General features: G+C 54.2%; 1 protein-coding gene across 4 annotated transcripts in view; it reads left to right on the top strand.

The window, feature by feature from the left end:
* Window positions 1-2,082: 2,082 nt before the first annotated feature.
* The window catches only part of ACSS1 (acyl-CoA synthetase short chain family member 1), a 45,182-nt gene continuing 26,520 nt past the window's right edge, over window positions 2,083-20,744 (top strand). For 2 of the 4 annotated variants that reach the window (XM_006041731.4, XM_025264124.3), the window contains exons 1-2: window positions 2,086-2,431; window positions 11,293-11,389. In XM_006041731.4, coding sequence (XP_006041793.2) covers window positions 2,140-2,431; window positions 11,293-11,389 — 389 coding nt within the window. In that variant the 5' untranslated portion in view covers window positions 2,086-2,139. Of the gene's footprint in view, window positions 2,432-11,292; window positions 11,390-20,744 lie in introns of all 4 variants that reach the window. The other 2 variants (XR_003103165.3, XM_025264123.3) reach the window with 2 other exon arrangements.

Below are 20,744 nucleotides of genomic sequence, written 5' to 3' on the forward strand. Positions count from 1 at the left end.
AGAACAGATACTAACATTTGTTTTGGTGGAGGTTTATAGGAACATCATGACTTGACCATGAGCTGACCTCAAGAACAAAGGCTCTGACAACATGAAGTCTGCAACAGCTACCACCCCCCTACCCTTTCCAAGAAAATGGCTTTGCTGAAAAGTTTTGGGGAGTTCAGGGTTTTTAAGGCATAAGCCTCCTCCCTCCTTGCAGGGCCCTGCAATAAACCTTTCTCTGCTCCAGACTCAGGTGTTTTGGTGTTGGTTGGCCTTATGTGGACTTGTGTTTGGTAACATTCTCTGCAGGGGTCTCTAGGGCCTGCCTCTGTGGCCTGTCAGGGCCTGGGCTGGGACAGTCGGAGCAACACTGCTCATCCTCTTGTGGGGAACGGATCCCTCCTCTTGAGGGGGAGCCTCTCACCTATAGAGCAAATGCCTGGGAGTTTTCACCCTCTGCTCCAGCATCTGTAGTCATCTTTGGGACCCCCGGCCACACTTGCGGTCTTTCTCTATTTCAGTTTTATTATTTATTCTATTAAAAATGGTGATTCAGGGAATTTCCTGGCAGTCCAGTGGTTAGGAATCTGTGCTGTCACTGCATAGGACCCAGGTTCAATCCCTGATTGGGGAACTAAAATCCTGCCGGCTGTGTGGTGAGGCTTAAAAAAAAAATAAAAGTGATTCAGGCCAAGTGGTGAAGCAGAAATTGGGGCGGGAGTGGGGTTGCTGCTCAGCACGTGTTTATTTCTTAGGGTTCAGCGTCCTCATATGTTCCACTTGGGAGCTGAGAGTGGGCAGGACTTGATAGCACCAGATAATTTTTAAATTAAGTAGAAAAATGCAGGTCAAGCACTTGGCACAGAGCAGTGCCCATGTGTAAGTGCTAACTCTTCTCATTGGACCCCAGCTCCCCCAGCCTTAAAAAGCAGGCACCATGTGCAAGCAGGCAAGTGCATGCAGGCGCACAGGAGAGGGGGCACACACACACACACACACACACACACACACAGGGGCTAACAGCAGAAGTTCCTCTTACAGCTAATGGGATGGAACTCAACCAACCAACTTTCAAAATTCCCCTTTCCCTTTTGTTTATCTTATTTATTATGTGTTTAGTTTGTGGGTGTTGTGATATTCGAGTCTGGCTGAAGCAAGTTTCTGTGGCTTCCCTTCTATCTTTCCTGGCTTGATAACTGGGACACAGCCTCCATTCCCGGGCTCCCTGGGTACAGCTGGGGGAGAGAGATATCATGCGTTTCCCCCTCCCCAGGGCTGCACAAGAATAAATGAGTTGGTGTCTGAAACTTGCAGCCTGCGAGGGACACCCAGGGAGCTCAGTAGCCGGGCTGGTGTAGGCACAGAGACGTTTAAGGAACTCACCGGAGGTCAGAGAGCTAGAAACGCCAGGTTTTGAACCCAGGACACAGAAGCTGCAGCAGCGGGCCAAAACCCCCGGGCGTTTGCTTCGCTCCCACAGGAATGCGGCTGACCCTAGACCACCACCCTGGGTACCCCCATAGCCTCTTGGGCAGAGGATCCCACTTAGTCCACGGAGCGGGGGTGCTGCTTGTGTGTGTATATTTTGGCGGGGGTCCGGTGCAGGCAGACCTGCGGGTTCCTTCTCCAGGGCGCACGAAGAAACGAATGCCTTCGGCCTCTAAGATGCTGAATGGACCTAACTGGTGGTTTCCTGGCTCCACGGTCGCTCCCGCGCCCGGGAGAGCCTGCGTCCCCGGGTTCCCAGTCTTTGCGGTTCCCCGCGCCGCGCAGCCGTCGGAGCTGGAAGACGCACCGGTTGAAACGCCGGCAGCCCGCCCCGGGACCCCGTACCCCGCGCTTCGGGAGGCCCCCCTTCCCTAGATGCTCCCCCTCCCTTGGCGCCCCGCTCTGGAGCGCGAGGGGAGGAATTGGGAGGGGCGGGGAGGGGGTGGGGCCTGAGGGCGGGCCCGGGGCGTTGGCCGGAGGGGCGGGGCGCTGGCGGAGCCAGGGAGGGGCGCGAGCGCGCGAGGACCGGGAGCGGGAGCGGGATTGGGCGAGAGCCGGGGCGGTGGCATGGGGGCGGGGCCTTGGGCGGGGCGGGGTCGGGGCGGGGCGCGGGCACGCGGGCGCCGGGTTGCCACAGGGCTCTGAGGCGCGGGACTCTGAGGCGCGATGGCGGCGCGCTGCTTGGGCCGCGGCGTCGGGCGGCTACTGGGCGGCCTCCGCGGGGTGGGGGTGCGGGCGCTGGCTGCCCCCCGGCTCTGGAGCAGCGCCTTCGCCCCCGTAGCGCCGCCCGGCTCCTACCAAGAGCGAATCGCGCTGGCAGCTCGCGAGCCCGCCGCCTTCTGGGGGCCACTGGCGCGGGACGCTCTCGTGTGGGACACCCCCTACCACACGGTGAGCGACTGCGACTTCCGCAGCGGCAGGATCAGCTGGTTCCTGGGAGGCCAGTTAAACGTGTCTGGTGAGTGGGCCTGGGGACCGGGGCGCCCCAGCTCGTGCGGCCGGGGGACCCCGAGCCCAGCATGCGGCGGCTCTACACGCCCCCTCCTCGGCGCTCCAGCGTCGCTCCCCGGCAAGCGACGCGGCCACCCCGCCCCAACCCCTCCGGCCCGGCCCCGACTCCTCGGTCGTGGCTTGGGCTCCCCGGCGCCCCCCCGAGTCTAACGGTGGCCCCCACTGGCCCTAACACCGAGCGTGCCGCTCGTGGGGTGGAAGGCAAGGGGCGCGCCAGGAGCAGGACTTCCCGCCCCCGGGGCCGGCCGGCGACAGAACCGAAAAGCTTCTGGCCGTTGTCACCGCCAGGTGCCGGCCGGCGACCCGCCTGGGGAGCAGCCCTGCCCGTGTAAACAAACGGAGCCGCGCCGGGTGGCGGGGAGGAGGAAGCCGCGCCGGCAGCCGGAGTCAGCCCGCGGGCGGGCGGGAAGGAAGCAGTAGTGGGACCTCCCCGCTCTCAGTTTCACCTTCGCCCCGAAGACCCAGGGGGCCGGTCTTCCGAGGTCTCAAAAGCCAGCTGCATCCCCAGTCTGTCCTCTCTGGCCCCTACTGGAGATTGAATCCCCTACGGTTCTGTCCAGACTTGGGACTGGGGTTCACACTGCCAGCCATGCCCCCGGTCCGCCAGGGGCAGACGGCCCAGCAACTGAGGGAAGGAGGAGGCAGGCTAGGTCTAGGGTGTGAGCAGCCAGATGGGGCGCGGTCAGAGGGGCTGCCTGTCAAGGAGGAAGGGGGTAATGGGATAGATGGGAGTCTAGGGGCTGTTTAAGGAAAGGTCTTCCTGACCAAGGCCTAAACTGGGTAGTGGGGTCTAAGTCTCCAGGTTCCACTTCTTTACTGGTCCAGTTTTTCTGTTCCTCTGAGTCTCAGCATCCTCCTGCGTAGACTGCTGCTACTGCTGCTGCTGCTAAGTTGCTTCAGTCGTGTCCGACTCTGTGCGACCCCATAGATGGCAGCCCACCAGGCTCCCCCGTCCCTGGGATTCTCCAGGCAAGAACACTGGAGTGGGTTGCCATTTCCTTCTCCAATGCATGAAAGTGAAAAGTGAAAGTGAAGTCGCTCAGTCGTGTCCAACTCTTAGCGACCCCATGGACTGCATGCAGCCCACCAGGCTCCTCTATCCATGGGATTTTCCAGGCAAGAGTACTGGAGTGGGGTGCCATTGCCTTCTCTGCCTGTGTAGACTAGAGGTCGCAATACCCACCTGAGGGGCTGGTTGTGATGACCAGGCACACAGGGTATGGAACAGACCCAGCACTTACTAGTGAGCAATAAGTGGTAGTGATTTTGACTTGTGAAATTTAGAAGTAGCCAGAGTTACAGGTAGTTTCTTGCAGTTATTTTTCAAGCAAAGATATTTAAGGGAACTTTGGACCAGACTTTTTTTTTTATATATTGTATATTGCTTTGCTGATTTAATAAAAATGACTCAGTAGATAAGTGTCTTCTCTAGAATTGAGTCAGCAGAAAGTGTCCTTGGATTAGTGGGAGAAAAACTAAACCCTTAGGTTTGCAGGGTTGGTGGAATGCACCCTAGATTGAGAGAGCTGCGTGCAGGGGGAAGGGGTAGAAGGTTGCAGTTCCTTTAGAAGCTGCCTTGGACTTGGGCGACCTGAGGCTGCCAGGGACATTCAAGGTGAACACGTGCCACCTTTCACTCTCAGATAAGAAGTGGGGAGTGGTGGTGGTGGTGGTGATGTAATGACAGATCCAATGCGACGGGCAGCCAGGGCCTTGTGAGCCCTACTCGGTCAGGTTCAAGGTCAGGGTTAGGGTGTGCAACAAGACACTCCTCTGCCTCTTTTTCTTCATTTATTTCTCCTTTATGGTTACCTTAGCCAGAAACTGAACTTCAGAAAACTGCCTTGTAGAAAAACAGCATTTCAGCCACATTCTCTCATCAAATGTGTATGTGACCCACTCATCTGTCAGAAATATCTCTGATGGTCGCCAGTGTCTGTAAATCAGAGGTGATCATATGAAAAAGGACCAGAGCAAGTCATGGCTATCCTGGGAGCCACTAGAAAAGTTGTGGGCTGGGGTGGGAGGGGGTGTGTTTTGGCATGCTCTGTCTGTCTGTGTGATGGTCGTGTGATGATGGCTTATTTCAAAGGAGCATCACTTAAAACTCAGTTTGCCCCTTCAGGAAGGTCTGTACATACAGTTCTCAAAGTGTGGTCCCTGGACCAGCAGCATCAGCAAGACCTGTGAACTTTGTAGAAACATCCTAGATGGCCAGAGCCAGGAACCTGGGGGTGGATCCTCCAGGTGATCCTGATACACACTTAAGGTTGAGAACCACTGACCTGTGTCCAACCAGGGCAGGTGGGGCACCACTAAATGGGTGGGTTGGGATGAATGCCAATCTATCTCTCTCAAACAAACAAAGAGTCTGTGGGTGGTACTGTACACTTCAGTAGTGCTGGGTGTGTCTTTGGAATCATCAGATCAGATCAGATCAGATCAGTCGCTCAGTCATGTCCGACTCTGGGTTTGAATCCTTGTTTTCCCCTGACCATTTTTTTTTTCTTTCTATCTAAAGTCTTGCCAAGTGCTTAATTTTTTAAAATTCATTTTTTAATTGGAGTATAGTTGATTTACAATTGTGTTAGCTACACAGCAAAGTGAGTCAAGTATATATATACATATATCCACTCTTTCAGATTCTATTCCCATATAGGTCATTACAGAGTACTGAATAAAAAGTTCCCTGTGCTCTACAGTAGGTTCTTATTAGTTTACACTATTTAATGTATAGTAGTGTGTCTGTGTCAATCCCACTCTCCCAATTTACTCCTCCTGCCCTTCCCTGACTGTTCTTTGGTGCGTCTCCTCATTTGTAACATGAGAACAGTGCGTAACTGAAATTCTGTTCCAGTTCCTATCCGTGCCATTTTCTTAGTCTCTTGGATTCCGTGGGTCAGGACTTTGGACAGGGCCTGACCGGAGTGGCTTGCCTCTGCTCCCTGCTTGTGGGACTCTAGTCATCTACCTTGCTCACTCCCAAGTCTGCGGCCTGGCCTGCAGGCTGGGCTTAGCTGGAGCTGTGGCCCGGAGCACCCACAAGGAGCTTCTCACAAGGTGGTGACTAGACCCAGGGCTGTTGGCTACCAGAGGTCCCAGAGACCAAGGCAGAAGCTGCTAGGCTTCTGACCAGCGGCAGGTGACCTGGGACTGCTGTTAGCATTGAATGTGAAAATGCTTGTGAAGCACTCTGCACTGTCTTCAGAACATTCCTTGCACCCAATCACTGGCCTTTGTTATTTATTAATGAATCCTGGGAGGAGGCTGTAACCTTGAACCTGCTCTTCTGCCGTGTTGCTTTGCCTCTGAATGGGACCACACGGGTTTTCCATCTGACCAGCCTATTCTGGGAAGCAGGCTGAGGAGGGCACGCAGGTGGCTGACGTGGCTCTGAAAGCCCTCCTGGACCATGGGAGAGCCAGGCCAGTGGGGGGTTGTGGTGTCAGAGGGCCCTGGGAGGGGCGGGGTGGGGGTGGGGAGGTAGACCTGACACCCCCTGCAGTGACTGGTTTGCATGAAACCCGAAACTCTTTAGAAAGCCACGTTCTGATAAAAACTCCAGCTTTTGAAGTTTGGCTCTTTCCCTCGCAGGGCTCAACAGATGTGTTTGCTCCATGGGTATAAACTTGAGACATCAGGAAGCTGCAGATGCAGAACTGGAGGGTAGTGACGTGTTGCTTTCAGAATACAAAACGAAACTCTATTTTGAGTCTGAATTTGAAACACACGTGTGTGTATTCTTATTTTCAAGCTTGGGGATAGACTGTTTATAACTAGCATTGAACACAGAGATTCCTTGGACGCTTTTTGGAACATTCCTTGTAGCAGTGGAAACCATTTCGCTGTAGCTCTCTCCTCTTCATGACGTGCCTCGAATAATTCAGACGGCAGAAACAGAAACGTTGAGATGGCAAGAGCCTGCCTCCGAGGCTGCATTTCCTCCCAGTGGCTGAAGTAGCTCACTCAGGTCTTTCAAGGAACTCTCAGTGAACACATGACCTCAGGTCTTAGGAGGAGGGACCCTCGGAAAGCTCTGAATCCTCCCCAGTTGTTAGAGACATGACTTACTTTAAATAGCAGATGTTTCTGGAAAGTTGGCAAATACAGTTTTTGTGATTGACGTAATACCTCAAATTATGCCAGGGAGGTTTTCTATTTAAAGAAAACCTATTGTGACTCCTCTTGTGAATATTAACTCCCTCATCTCTTTGGATTAAAATTAAATTTTTGTAAAGGGAGGAGGGGCAGGGATGCATTTAAACAACCAACAAGTTTGTTGGATGGAAATGCCTGCATTCGTGTGTACATGTTTATGATGAAACTGATGACCCTCTGGTCACCTTTTCTTTTTTTAATAATATCTTAATTATTTTTTTATGTGGGCCATCTTTTAAAAGTTTTTATTGAATTTATTACAACATTGCTTCTGTTTTATGTTTTGATTAGTTTGGCCTCAAGGCTTGTGGGATCTTAGCCTCCCGACCAGGGGTCAAACCCACACCCCTGCATTGTAAGGCGAAGTCGTAACCACTGGATTGGCAGGGAAGTCCCTCATCACCTTTTCTTTAAAAGAAACCCAAACTCACCACACACACCCGCTTACCTGCTTGCAGAGCCACATCAGGCCTGGGTGCAGACTTGCCCTTAGGTGAACTTTGTGATGCCTCATCTCATGACATCCTTGTGACACCAATTTGAAGTGTCTGGTGGCCCCATTGTACAGATGTGGATGTAAGGGCTCTAGCTCGTCTTTGGTGGGGATCATGCATAAAATGCCCCAGTGCCTCGGAGCCTGCGTTCTGATGAGGAGAAGGACCACAGATCAGTACAGGAGCAGGTTCACACTGGTGACAGTGCTCAAGGTTTTACAGCTGCTAAGGGGAGAATTAGGAAGTTTGCCCCTTCATCCCCTGCCCCCTCCCGAGGTGAAGGAATCTTAGGGAAGTGGTCCCTGCACATAGGGACCTTGTGACCCAGATGGGGGCGGATTTAGCAGAGCTGATGTTGTGTCAGAATGGGGGCTGCTGGGAAGATGAGTCAGTGATGAATGGGGTTGTGGGAGGAGAGATCACTGTGTGCTGGGAAGTTTGGAAAAGGATCGAAATAAGAGGTCGGGTTTGAGCCAAGCCTTCAGTTGCTCTATCTCCTTGCCCAACTTTTCTTGGAAATGCTTGGAAATGAAATTCCGTTGTCTTGCTGCCCAGTTCTTCGGTGGAGACTTTTTTTGAAAAATGAGAGATGTAAGGGTTTCCTTCTCTTCCTCCTTTTTTTTTCCTCCCCTCTGCACTTGAGGCAACAGCAGGAGCAATGCAGATGTGTTAAAAGTCAACATACACATGGCATCATAGAGCCACGTCACCTCAGACCGGCCCTGTGCTTTCTCTGGACACTGTCATCTGAGGGTTGTCCATGGCAGCTGTGAACTCAGTTTCCCTTGGGGACACAGTCACACCCCATGGCAGGAAAACTCCAGTGGCATCTAATTACTACCATGCCTCCTAGAGTCCGGAACCGTTACCACCACCAGTTAGGAGAGTAAGATTTAGAGGTGGTGTTTAGAGATAAATAGACGAATCTATGGTTAGTGAGTGGTTGGACAGTGGCCTGACTCTACAGTGTGGTTTTAACCGTGACCCCAGGCTGCCATCCAGTGAGGGCATGGCCGGATGTCTTGCAGAGATGGCAAGGGTCTTTAATTACTCCTATCCAGGAGTTGGACACGACTTAGTGACTAAACTGCCACCACCACCACTGGAAAAAGAAAGCTGCCCTAGACTCTGAACTGTGCGTACCAGGAGACATACGTGCATGTGTGTCTGCACCCGCCTATGTGAAAGAGGTCCTGGACCTGCAGTCACAGCATCAAGTTGGATCCTGGTAGAAGTGAAATCCTCAAGTCCACCCAGACCTGTTCAGTCAGAGACTCAGGGTGGGGCCTCAAAACTTAACATGCTCACAAGTCATCTGGGATCCTGGGGAAGTCAGAAGCCTTGATGTAGGCCCCAAAAGGAAATTTCTTGAGGGACAAAGCCAGGAAAATGAGAAGAGGTCTGTTCCCTCTCCCAGGCACGCACCCAGCCTGGTGTCACCTGGACCCCACATCATCCTCTAACTTGAGGACTTGGCAGGTCCATCCATCATGCAGAACTTAGGGCTTCCTGTGCTCGGAGCCCTGGGTCAGGCTGCAGGTGTCCAAAGAGGAACCGGGCATGTGACCCCTGCCCACAAAGGGGCAGCAGGCTGGAAACACCACAGTGGGTATTAGAGTCTGGGAGGCATAAGGTCCCGGGGAAGAGTGGTGCTCCATAGTGGAGTGAGGACGTGTTGGCTGAGACCTGGGGGAGGCTGGGTACCAGATGGTGTGCAGCAGTGGGGAGGGGGGGACGATGTCCCCCAGGCAGGGAGAAACTGTGCAAAGGCCCCAAGACAGGACCTGAGCAGACTGGGCATGGCTAGCAAGGGGGGTGACAGGCCCACCCCTGCTGAGAGTGGCCACCACTCAGCTGCCAGGTGTGGTATGGCCTCAGCTGCTGACTGTTCAAGAGGAGCCAGAAACCTGTGGTCTTAGTGTGAAAACTCTTCTGAAGTTTGGACCAGGGCTTCCCTGGTACTCCAGTGGCTGGGAGTCTGCCTGCCAATGCAGGGGACTAGGATTCGATCCCTGGTCCAGGAACTAGGGTCCCACGTGCCATGGGACAACTGGGCCTGTGTGTCACAATTACTGAGCACACGAGGCCCAACCACTGAAGCCTATGTCCCTAGAGCCTATGCTTCTCAACAAGAGAAGCCAGCACGATGGAAGGCCCACACACCACAACTAGAGAGTAGCCCCTGGCTTTCTGCAACTAGAGAAAGCCTGTGCATGGCAATGAAGACCCAGAACAGCCAAAAATAAATAAATATTAAAAAAATGAACTTTGGACCAGACCGACATATACATGACTGATGTCAGGTTTATTGTATAAATCCAAGTTTTGCCACCAAGCCCCTTCTCAGTTTGTCTTTCTGCTTTTGTCTCTTCTTTTTTTTTTTTTTTTTGCTGGGGGGCGGGGGGAGGAGGATTTGTTTTCTTCTGTTTTTCTAGTAGTTCAAAGAACTTTCCTGTGACAGTAAGTAGGAATTTTCCCCATGACATCCACCCTTCATTTATCAAGTTTGTGAGGTATAGCTTATATACCTGTTAGAAACTTGAAATTTTTAAAAAAATTTATTTTTAATTGAAGGATAATTGCTTTATAATATTGTGTTGGTCTCTGCCATACATTAACAGGAATCAGCCATAGGTTTACGTATGTCCCTCCCTCTTGAACTTCCCTCTCACCTCCCAGAGTAAGTGATAGATAAAATATCCTGCTGCTGCTGCTGCTGCTAAGTCGCTTCAGTCGTGTCTGACTCTGTGTGACCCCATGGACGGCAGCCCACCAGGCTCCCCCGTCCCTGGGATTCTCCAGACAAGAACACTGGAGTGGGTTGCCATTTCCTTCTCCAATGCATGAAAGTGAAAAGTGAAAGAAGTCGCTCAGTTGTGTCCGACTCTTAGCGACCCCATGGACTGCAGCCCACCAGGCTCCTCCATCCATGGGATTTTCCAGGCAAGAGTACTGGAGTGGGGTGCCATTGCCTTCTCCGATAATATCCTGAGAGGGGGAAAAAATGGGATTCATACGCACACAGGCACACACAGACGCAAGCTAAAGTTTGTAAATGTTTCCATGGGAGTTCACCCTCTCGAGGATTATGGGTTTGTTATGGGGAGAGTCTCCCATAACTTCTGTCAGAATGGTTTTCCATCAGGAAATATTTGTAGGAACTCCCAGCAGGGTGATTATCGGGTGGTGACTGACCTCGTATTCTTGTAACCTCTCAGGATTGCTTTCCATCTGATTCTGACCCAGCCCTGTGAGTTAGACTTGGCAAAGGGTACATCTCCCATTTCTGTAGAAGAAGATTAGTTTGGGAGAAGATAAATAACTGCCCCAAAAGACAGGAAAGGAAAAATTTATATACCTTGACATGAGGGTGACCCTGAAGACCAGGTGGGCAGTGGCTGCTGGTCCCAAAGCTGTTCTTAGGTATTTATTTCCCTGCTGATGGGGAGGTGAGGAATGAAGACAGGCCACGAGGGCCGGCTGGAAGGGGCTCTGGCAAAAACCGGCCAGAGCCAAGCTCACCTTGAAGTCCAGTCAGTGGTGAACAGGAAGTTAGCAATGAACATGATCCTACTGATCTTCAGGTTGACAGTAAACCACCACAACCGACCTGTTTTTGTGGGCAGTCATATGACCTGAGCTTCGGTAACGGAGGGGGAGGGGAGCAAGCCTCCTGGAAAACTAGCGAGACGTTTCCCTCGTCAATGCATCGCTTCTGAGAGCTGGGTGCTGGCTGGATACCTGAGAAGGGATGTGGGTCCTTGTCCTGGATTGCACCCCTACCCCACAAGCACCCTCCCCATGCACTGCATGGAATCAGGCCATCCTGTTTGCATCGAGTCTTCTTTCCTGCAGCCCGGGGCTGCAGTGCTCAGCCCTGGCCGTGTCAGAATCGCCAGGGAGCCTTGAAAACCACAGGGCCAGTTGGGTCAGGTCGCTGGTGGGGGGTGGGGGGGTGGGGGCAGGGAATGAGGCTGGGGATTGGGACTTGGGGAGTGCTCCACACATGAAGCACTTCTTTAGAATTCCCAGTGGTCACCTGCACCTGAGACGTCTCTCAACCTAGGGAGAATGGTGCAAACCAGGCCAACCGGACCCTCCCCATTCTGACTCCAGTGGCACCAAGTGTAACGTCCGTGCTCCTGTTTTTGTGCAGTCAACTGCTTGGATCAGCACGTTCAGAAGTCCCCAGAGAGCATCGCTTTGATCTGGGAGCGAGATGAGCCTGGAACTGAAGTGAAGATCACCTACAGGTACGGTGTGTCCCCTGATGGTGGGTGCCTCTGCGTGCGCATGTGGGCACCAGTGCCAAACACTGCCGCCAAGCTGTGCATGGGAGGAGGCCTGGCATCCTCATCCACCTGGGCAGTACTTGGTGTCTTTAGATTCTGCTGGAGAGAACAGGGTCCTCAGAAACAAGTATGATGAATGTTCAAGGCACAGGGTCACTCTTGGTCAAGCAGTTCCATGTGCCTGTGACCAGTTCTGGGCAGGGCATTATATCAGGGGGCATTTCCACTTTGGAAATGTTCTCTGGTCTCAGGAAAAGTGGATATGAACATGAGCTGAATCACATACATGCTGGGGTAACTAAAATCAGCCCCTCTTAGTGTGTCATGATAGAGGCACAACAGTAAACCCAAGACTTTGAAATGGGGCTAAAATAAAACAAGGGCCATGATATTTAAGGGATCAGAGGGTATCTGTGATCATGTATTCTGTACACCAAGTGTGTGCACTGCGGGGTTTGAGCAGACCTGGCATCGGGAGCAGGTACTTGTCTTCCTGAAGCCCTGCTCCTTCCCGGGACTGTCTTGCTCAGAGGTGTCTGGTCTGTGGCCACATCCGCATGGGAAAACCCCTTGGCTCAAGCTTCAGTTCACCTTTACAGGGCTATTGCAGGCCTACTGGGAGCCTAGGTTGTGGTCCCTTAGTACCCCAGGTAGTTGTGGGCATGATTACCCTCCTGGTGGGTGGCTCAGGGCTTCTTGGCCAACCATTCAACAGGTGTCACTGAGTGCCACTGTAGCAGTCACGGCAGGCTGGGGTGCGTTACAGTAACGAACATCCCCAAGCCCATGGCCCCAGTGTGGGCCAGCGACCCAGCGAAGGTCGCTTTACATGACCTTCAAGCTGAGGTGCTGCTGACAAGGAGCGGCCTCAGGAAGATGGTGCAGCCTGAGGAAGATGGAGAAAGAACGTCCAGTCCTAGCCCAGGGATCCCAGGAACAGAGAGAAGGTGCAGGTGTGCTTGGCTGATGGGGAGGGGAGGAAGGGGACACAGCAGGAGGAGAGTTCAGAGTTCCAGGCCCCAGGGACCCCTGGTTTCCTGCTTGTTTCTCAGACTCAGGTTTTATCACAGATCAAGTGCACCAGGCCTGGTGAAGCTGTGTTCAGGTGACTCCTGCAGAAGCAGCAAAGTGACGTTTGTTAATCTGCTGTGGCTCCTAGCGGGCCCTGCCCTGCTCATCCCTCCCCCTGCACCCAATACCCTCAGCTGTCACAGTCCCTTTCAGCCTTTACTGCCTGTCACTGCACTGAGCTGGGTCCCCTGGACAGATACGCTCTGAACCCCATGTGGCTTGGGAGCCCCCGGCTCTGCGCACTGGAGTCAGGGGCGCTGCTCTAACAGGTGAGCCGCTCCAGTGTTCTTCACCCTCACTGGCCCAACTTGATCTATGTGTGATTGTTCAGTAGAAGATGAAGGCTCTGTGATGGGGGTGGAGGAGGTGAAGGGGGTCCAGCTATGGACTAATTTCCTCCTGTCCTCCTGTGGACCCGGACCATGAGCTGGTGTTGGGCCATGTCGGGCCTCTGAGGGCCTCTGGGCGAGCCTCTGAGTGTGTGGTTGTCACTGTGGGAGAGTCTCAGGAAGATTGCCAGCTCGTTAAACAAAGAACAACTTCATTTCCATTGCAAAGCTGCCCTGAGCAGGTATAAACCTATAAGTGCAGGCAAAGAATTTATTATTCTCTCTAAAAATAAACAGACTCAGCCTAACAAAATGGTTTTACAAACTTCAGCTAGTCTTAATGCCCCGTGACTGTTGCTATTTACTGTTTGAGGGAAAAGAGAAGCGTGTGACTGGGTTGTCTGTAATGGCAGCTAGTTTTTGAGGGACCTGGATTAATCATTTTCCTGGTCATGTTAGGTTTTCAATGTGAGGTTTTCTCCCTCCTGTCTCAGAAGAGAGCTGCCTACACTTGGTGCTGGTTGTCCTGCCAGCATATAAACTGCCACTAAACTGAAATGCACTCCTGCCAAGTGTCTCACGTGGTGGCACCCAAGGTGCCCCAGGACGGTCACAGGCCTTGGTGGCCTGAAGACAAAGTTCCAGACCCGTGACCTGAGAGCCCTTGAAGGAGGCTGTGTGGGGCTGAGGTTCTCAGGGACCAGGGTGCCGAGGGTAATGTGCTTTCCTGGGACCCCACCTGCCTCGTCTGTCTGAAGCTCGGGGGACCCGTCTTGTTGTTCAGGGGCACAGGCCTGTCCTTTCTGAGTCTGCCGAGTTCTTCTGAGGAAGTGCATCTGAAGAATCAGCAGAGAGCTTGTAACATGAACCCCCTTCTGCCCCAAATACTAGTGACACATGGGTCCACATGTGCGCACACACCCTTGCACACATGCCCGAAACGTGCACGTATCTACAGCCTGCTCTCCATGTCCAAGGATCCTCCTTGGACTGCTCTCCTGGGTTGCGGAGACACCACCCTGCTCCTACTCTGGGAGTTGGGCCATTGCCTGGGGGTGGGGTCTACGCTGCCTTCAAGTTCTCAGTGCTGTTGGCATGTATTTCCACCTCCCTAGGGTGCGGGAGGTCTGGTAGGACCTGCTTTGGGAACCCTGGGGCAGCCCAGTGTCCCCATCCTGTCCTACGCCTGTCTGCAGCGCTGGCCGTGCCAGTTCCCAGGCGCATCCTGCCCGCCGGGCCGAGGCACGGGGGCAGCTAGGCAGCACGGTGGGCCTTATGTGGTGCTGGCCGCGTGGCTCTGGGAGAAGGACAGCCTCTTTGGCTGGGGTTCTGTCCTCCAGACGCGCTTCCTTCTTCAGGCGTGGTACTCACTTCCTGATGGGAAGTAAAGGGGCAGGGATCAGCCTGGGATGGCCGGCAAGCATCTCCCGGGGAGGAGGGGCAACCTGTGACCTGAGGCCGGAGCCTGGGCCACAGGGCCACCCAGCTGATTTCCAGCCTGCCTCTGCGCAGAGGTGTGTCTGAACCCGTCTGAGGGAGCCAGCAGGCCGGCAATCCTGGGCCCTCTGGCACTGCCTGAGGTCTGTAACGCCAGGCAGGCACAGATAACCTGGGTGTCTCCCTGAGGGGGTTCAGCCAGATAGCACTGGCTGCTGCTCCTCCCAGCCGTCCACGTACCTATTTCACAAGCTGGCCCTTCACGGTCTGTTCAAGCAGACAGATTCTAGAGATGCTTGGGGGTGGGGATGTGCACAAACACAAGTCCCTTTCCTCTAGACAGGTGGGGGGCAGTTCAAGACCACTGCCTGCCTGGAGCCCGGAGTCTGGGCCAAGGATTTCCAAGTGGGGAATGGACAGAGGGCGGGGAGCAGAGTGGACAGCTATGGCTGGCCCCTGTGTACTGCACTCGGGGCCTCTCAGCAGGGGGTGCCTCTGAGCCTGGTGCCCAGTCAGAGCAGAGAGTGGGCTGAGAGTCTTCACCAGGCCCTGACCCAGGATCTCCCATCTGAGGCTCTCTGAGGAGGGGTCCAGACATGAGCCCTTGACAGTTTTTTTAAAACTTTATTTTATTGAAGTATAGTTGATTTACAATGTTGTGTTACTTTCTGCTATACAGTAAAGTGATTCGGTTATGCATATATGTATATAAATATTCTTTTTCACATCCCTTTCCATTATGGTTTATCACAGGATATTGAATATAGTTCCCTGTGCTCTACAGTAGAACCTTGTCACTTATCCAAGACGTGACCTTTTAAAAAAGCTGGAGCAGATTTTAGCCCTGGCTTGGCCTTCCGCTGTGAATGTGGGTTACTGTGAGGGCAGTGCGGCTGCGGTCGCGGGCAGGCTGTGCAGCTGAGCTGGGCGGCGGGGCTGCAGTGAGGAGAGCAGGCTTTGTCCCCCCCCCGCCCCCCATGTGCCCACACGTGAGCTGAGTGAGGTGGAGGTGGAGAGTTTCCATTGTGGCTTCAGCCCTGGAGGGGGTGATTTCTGTGGTGGTTCCAGCTGGGCTTTCTTATGTAGAGGGTGCACAGTGAGGAGCCCCTGTGGAGGCGCAAAGCAGACACATGCCACCCCCCCACCCCCCCCCCACCACCCCGCCCCATGGAGGGCGCCTCCTCCCTGGGGCAGCTGGCATTGAGCATTACTGGCCCCAGTGCAGAGGGGCCACTGGGAACACAGGATGGTCCCCAGGCTCTGAGGCGCCCCTCTGTCTGCAGCAGTCAGACAGCAGCCCTGGGCAGAGGGGGCGGCTAGGTCTGAAGCCTGGAGGTACCTCCTCAGAGGCTGGCTCGTATCCCGGTTGTGGCCACTTGTTACTGTCACAGAAGGGCCCCCTGGGCTCTGGCAGGAGGAAGCAGGAAGTCTCGCTGGGACGTGGCTGGAGACGACGTTGTGGAAGTCCTGGGAGTGAGTTTTGAGAGGCCAGGAGGGTTTCGTAGGCCAGTGCGCTGCGGGGTGGGGCAGCCGGGTAGGTGCCCTGTGTTCCCACCCGCTTTATCCCCGACTGTGGGCGACCTAGAGAACATTTCTGGCTCACGGAGCCTGTTTTCTCCTCCCCTGGGTGCTGGGTGCTGAGCAGCCCAGGGGAATGAAAGCCCAGGCCAGGATCTGGGAGGATGCAAGCCTCATTTAGCTGTAGGTCAGGGCCAGGCGAAGGGATGCCAGGAAAGGATTTCAGATTTGATGAGGGGAAGGGCTGGTGGCCCTGCTGCTGCTGGTGCTGGGAGGGGTGGGTGGGTTTTCCAGGAAGAGGACCTCACCTTGGGAGAACAATTTAGGGTCTGCTAAAAGGCAGCACTTCTGCCCCTCCCAGCCCCCAACCTTGCACCTGGCGCTTCTCACCCGCAGATGAATTACAGTTTGCAGCGAGCAAACTCCTGTATTAACAAATTAGGGCAACTGAAGGGGAGGATTATTAACTGGTATAGGGAGGTGGAGAGGTGGGGTGCTTTGGGATGAACCAGCGCAGTTTACTGTGAGGCACCAGAACAGGGGCACCTGTCAGGCAGGGGAAGTGGGTTTGTGAGGGTGGGCTCCTCTGGGCCGGGGCACAAGAGGCCAAGGGCCGCCAGGCTTGTGTGCGGTGTCCCCTGCCTGCCTCTGAGAAACTCTGACTGCAGAACTCGGTCAGGAATCCCCGTGCAGGCTCCCAGAATCCGGCAGGACTCCTGAGTTACTTGGATCGAGCTGGTTTTAAACCAATATTTAAGTTTCCTTGAGATTTTAGTTTGAAGCTGGCAAGTGCTTTGAATTCTTCTCTACAAGGTACTGTTTTTCCCTCTTCTTTTGAGCAAGCTCTTGGAATCTCACATATTAGAATGGCCCTATTTTGGCACCGTAGTGGGAATGTCCTCCACGAGAGTCGACCTTCTTGACGGGGCCTTTCTGGTTGAAGCCCCTGGCTGACGTTCAGTGTGAAGAACTGATCGCCTGCCTTGGCCCTGGCGTCCTGTTTCTGTGAGCCCCCTTCGGCTGTGCGAAATGAGGGAGGGGCTCGCCTTGTGGGAGGACGAGCAGCCTGCCGAGGGGAGGGGCGGAGCGCAGGCACCCGGGGGCGGGTAAGGGGAGGGGCGAAGGCCTCCGCCTGGCCCCTTGGGACCAGCCTTCCGGGAGGGGAGGGGCTTCTATTCCAGCTGTGTGGTTGGGCTTCTGGCGGCTGCAGACCCGGTGGGCTGGGGGTGTGGGGGCCAGAGCTGTGCCTGGGCGATGTGGAGGCCCTATCGGCCACGCTCCTCCGCCACCCTCCCCGCCCCCTCCTTGGCCACTTCGAGACTCCAGGAGGTAGAAAATCAAGGCCCCCTGGAGGGAACGGCCCAGGGGGCTGGCAGCCCTGAGATCCCGCAGGGCCACCTCGAGGCTCAGCAGACATGCAGCCCCCAGTGTCCATGGTGCCAGACCCTTCCATCTGCTGCCCAAGACCTGCTGCCTGGAGGGTTCCCTATAACCAACCAGGGGCCTGCTGTCTGGTCACCTGACCCCGACCCTGGCCTTGACCCTAGGGCTGGGCAGCCTCTGCTGTGTGAGTGGCTGACGCCTACAATCTTCACTGGGATTCGCAGTCGTCCCCAGTTGTAAAGCGTGAGACCTTACGCCCAGCCGCCCTCGAGGACTCTCAGGCTCCCTGAGCTGGAAAGGCCAGAAAGGGGGTCAGACAATGCAATGTCTGCTCTGTGGGTTGTGCTCTGGAGTCTTGGAGGTGGTAAAGGTGTGAACAGTGGGGCTGCCGGGTGGCCAAACCTGGTGACAGGCCTGCACGCCTGTGTGCAGACAACACACCCCTTCACCAACAAGGGCCGTGTGTTCCTGGCCCCCCGCACCCATGCCAGGACAAAGTTAACCATGAATACTGACTGGAGAGGTCAGCGCCAGAGAGCTCCAGGTGCCCTCCAGGAGGGACAAGGGATGGCTACAGAGCAGGTGGGCCTGAGGGCAGTGGAGTCCTGGTGTGGCTGTGGGCTGAGGTACAGAAAATGCAGGTGCTGGAGTGGCTGGGGGGCCGGGCTTGAGGCTCTCAGGCCTTTAGAGGCAGGAGGGGTCACTGTGGGTACTAGGGGAGGGGTGATGGCCTGGGGAGGGAGGAGGGGCTGTCTGGCCCTTCATTTTCTCTGCTGGCCCCCCATGACTCTTTCAGACCTCATCCAAACCTGGGAAGGGGGGGCGGTCCAGATCCGGGGAGGCTTGACAATTTCCCATCAGCAAATACAGTCAGTGTCCTCTGGGAAGCTGGCGCAAGGTTTCTGGGCCATAGGGAGGGTGAATTCCTTTGCTTCATCTGGGCTGACAGCCCCATCCTCCCTGCTGGTTATGGTTGGACTGGGGCCGCAGACTTCTCTTGCCCGGGGCTGGCAGGAACCTCAGGGGTTCTTAGTGGGTTGGTGCTGGCTCCCTCTTTGTGAGCGGGGCTCTGAGTCTGGAAAGGAAAGAACTCCTTTTCCAGAGACAAAACTTGGGCTGAAGGCCTGTGCTGAGGTCCAAGGGAAATTAGGCGTGAATTAGGGAAGAAGTCTGACCTGTCACTTCTGTGCCACAGGGTGGTGTCTGGGTGGGAAAGACTTAGGTTGAGCGGGAGACAGACCCTGGGGCAGGTGGTTCTGAATGTGGGGCCAAACACTGAATCATGAAGTAAATCCACCCCCCACCCCATTCTCCTCCTTCCTGCTGCTGCTGCTGCTGCTGTTGCTAAGTTGCTTCAGTCGTGTCCGACTCTGTGCGACCCCATAGATGGCAGCCGATTAGGCTCAATTCAACTACTGTGAGTGGCCTGCAACATTTCTCTTGCTAATTTGAACCAACCCAAGTAAAAATGTTGGTCTTCCTTGGTGGCTCAGTGGTAAAGAATCCACCTGCAGTGCAGGAGACCCAGGTTTGATCCCTGGGTCAGGAAGATCCTCTGCAAAAGGAAATGGCAACCCACTCCAGTACTCTTGCCTGGAGAGTCCCATGGATGGAGGAGCCTGGCAGGCTACTGTCCATGGGGTGGCAAAGAGTCAGACATGACTTAATAACTAAACAACAACAACAAAGAAAAATTGTTACATTGGAATTGGCCAATGGCAAAATTGTCAAGTCTGGGAGCCTTTATAATAGGATTCAAGTTGTTCTGAAGCTGTGGGTTTTGAGAGCAGCCCTTGGGGCCAGACTGGGTTTTAATCTTGACCTGATTCTTGACCCTTTCAGCTGAATAGCCTTGAGAAGTCACTTAACTCCTCTGTGCCTCAGTTTCCTCATCTGAAAAATGGGATGGGTGATGGTAACTTCCAACCCTTGGGCTGTTGTGAGGCTCCATGGATGTGCCTAGGATTCAGAGCAGTGCTGGGCACAGGACATCTGCTCAGTAGCTGTTGTCACTGAAGGAACTGTGAATGGGAGTGGGGTGGGGAGGGTAGGAGGAGAGTGCTCTGGGCAGTGAACCCTCAGGGGCCTGGGGGTGGCTGAGGCTGCCTGGATGGCAGGGTCCTTGTGCTCACAGTGGGTGGTGAGCATGGCTGGAGAAGATGGGGCAGCTGGTGGAGGTGGGGGGGGAGACACGACAGGTGGTTGAGGGGTGGGGGCACCTGCCTTCCCCCAGCCTCTCAGAACCCTGGGCTGTGGCTGAGTACCTAGAACCTGCTGCTGACAGCGGCCCCGATTGTGGGTGATGTATCCTTCTCAGACCCCTCCCACCTCAAGCAAGGGCTTCCCATCAGTACCCACTGCAGGGCATGGGGCTGCAGGGGAGGGCTTCTGTAACTGTATTCAGATACAGCAGTGACCTTTATTCACCCTGAGCCAATGACACAGCTGCCTGCAATTCACACAAAAGTAAACTGACATCCTCACTCTCCTTCCTGCTGTTAAGGAACCACCCATTGTCACCCATTTTCTTTTTCTGCCTTTTTCTGCAGTAATTATAGCTACTGTTTATAGGATGCTTTTATATGTGCCTAGAAGTTCAGATTTGGTCCTGTCCTTTTTTTTTTAATTGGAGTATAGTTGCTTTACAACATTGTGTTTTTTGGCTGTGCAGGCCCTGTAGGTCTGTTTGGACTGCTATAACAAAATGCCACTGACAGAGGGGGCTGAGAAATAACCGAGACTTATTTCTCACAGTTGTGGAGGCTGGAAGCCCAAGATCAAGGTGCCAGCATGGTCGTCTGCTGGTTGGGTTCTCCTGGTCATAGCCAGTGCCTTCCCTCTGTGTCCTCACCTAGTGGAAGGAAAAAGGGAGCTCCATGGGGTCTCCCTTGCGGCTGCTGCTAAGTTGCTTCAGTCGTGTCCAACTCTGTGTGACCCCAGAGATGGCAGCCCACCAGGTTCCCCCATCCCTGGGATTCTCCCTTATAAGGGCGCTAATCCCATCATGGGGCTCCACCCTCATGACCTAATTTCGCCCTAATGCTACCCTCTTTGGGGGTAAGGACTGTGCAAACATTCAGACCACAGGAGTCCTGGATACCGCCTTAGAAGTACTCCTATTATTGGACCATACTATGGTTGGGTCAGTCAAGACCCAGGTGTATGGGGAGTTGAGGGTAGGGGGGAGCCCCACCTCTAATCAGATGTCCTTCACTGAGATACTCTCCTGAGAGGGAAATTCTCTGAGTTCATAACTTTCCACAGAGTATAGCAAAGCTTCAAGAAAAATACATTTACTTTTTGTAAGGAATTTAGAAAACATGCAGCTTCAGTGACCCTCAGTTCACTGGCTGGCCCAGGGTCAGCAGTGGTGTTTCATCTCTTGTTTGCTTTGAACCCTGAGTGTGTCTGGGGCTTCGTTGGCAAGGGCAGTTTGGGCGTATTCGTGTTGACATGTGGCAGTGGCTTTACAGTTCCCTGCAGCTTACCTTTGCTCAAGGTCATGGTCACGAGATCGAATCATGACGTGAGAGGAATTTCATACTTGGGTTATGAGCCCGCTCAGCTGAATTTCCTGG

Source organism: Bubalus bubalis, chromosome 14 (genome assembly GCF_019923935.1).
Source record: "Bubalus bubalis isolate 160015118507 breed Murrah chromosome 14, NDDB_SH_1, whole genome shotgun sequence".
NCBI lineage: Eukaryota > Metazoa > Chordata > Mammalia > Artiodactyla > Bovidae > Bubalus > Bubalus bubalis.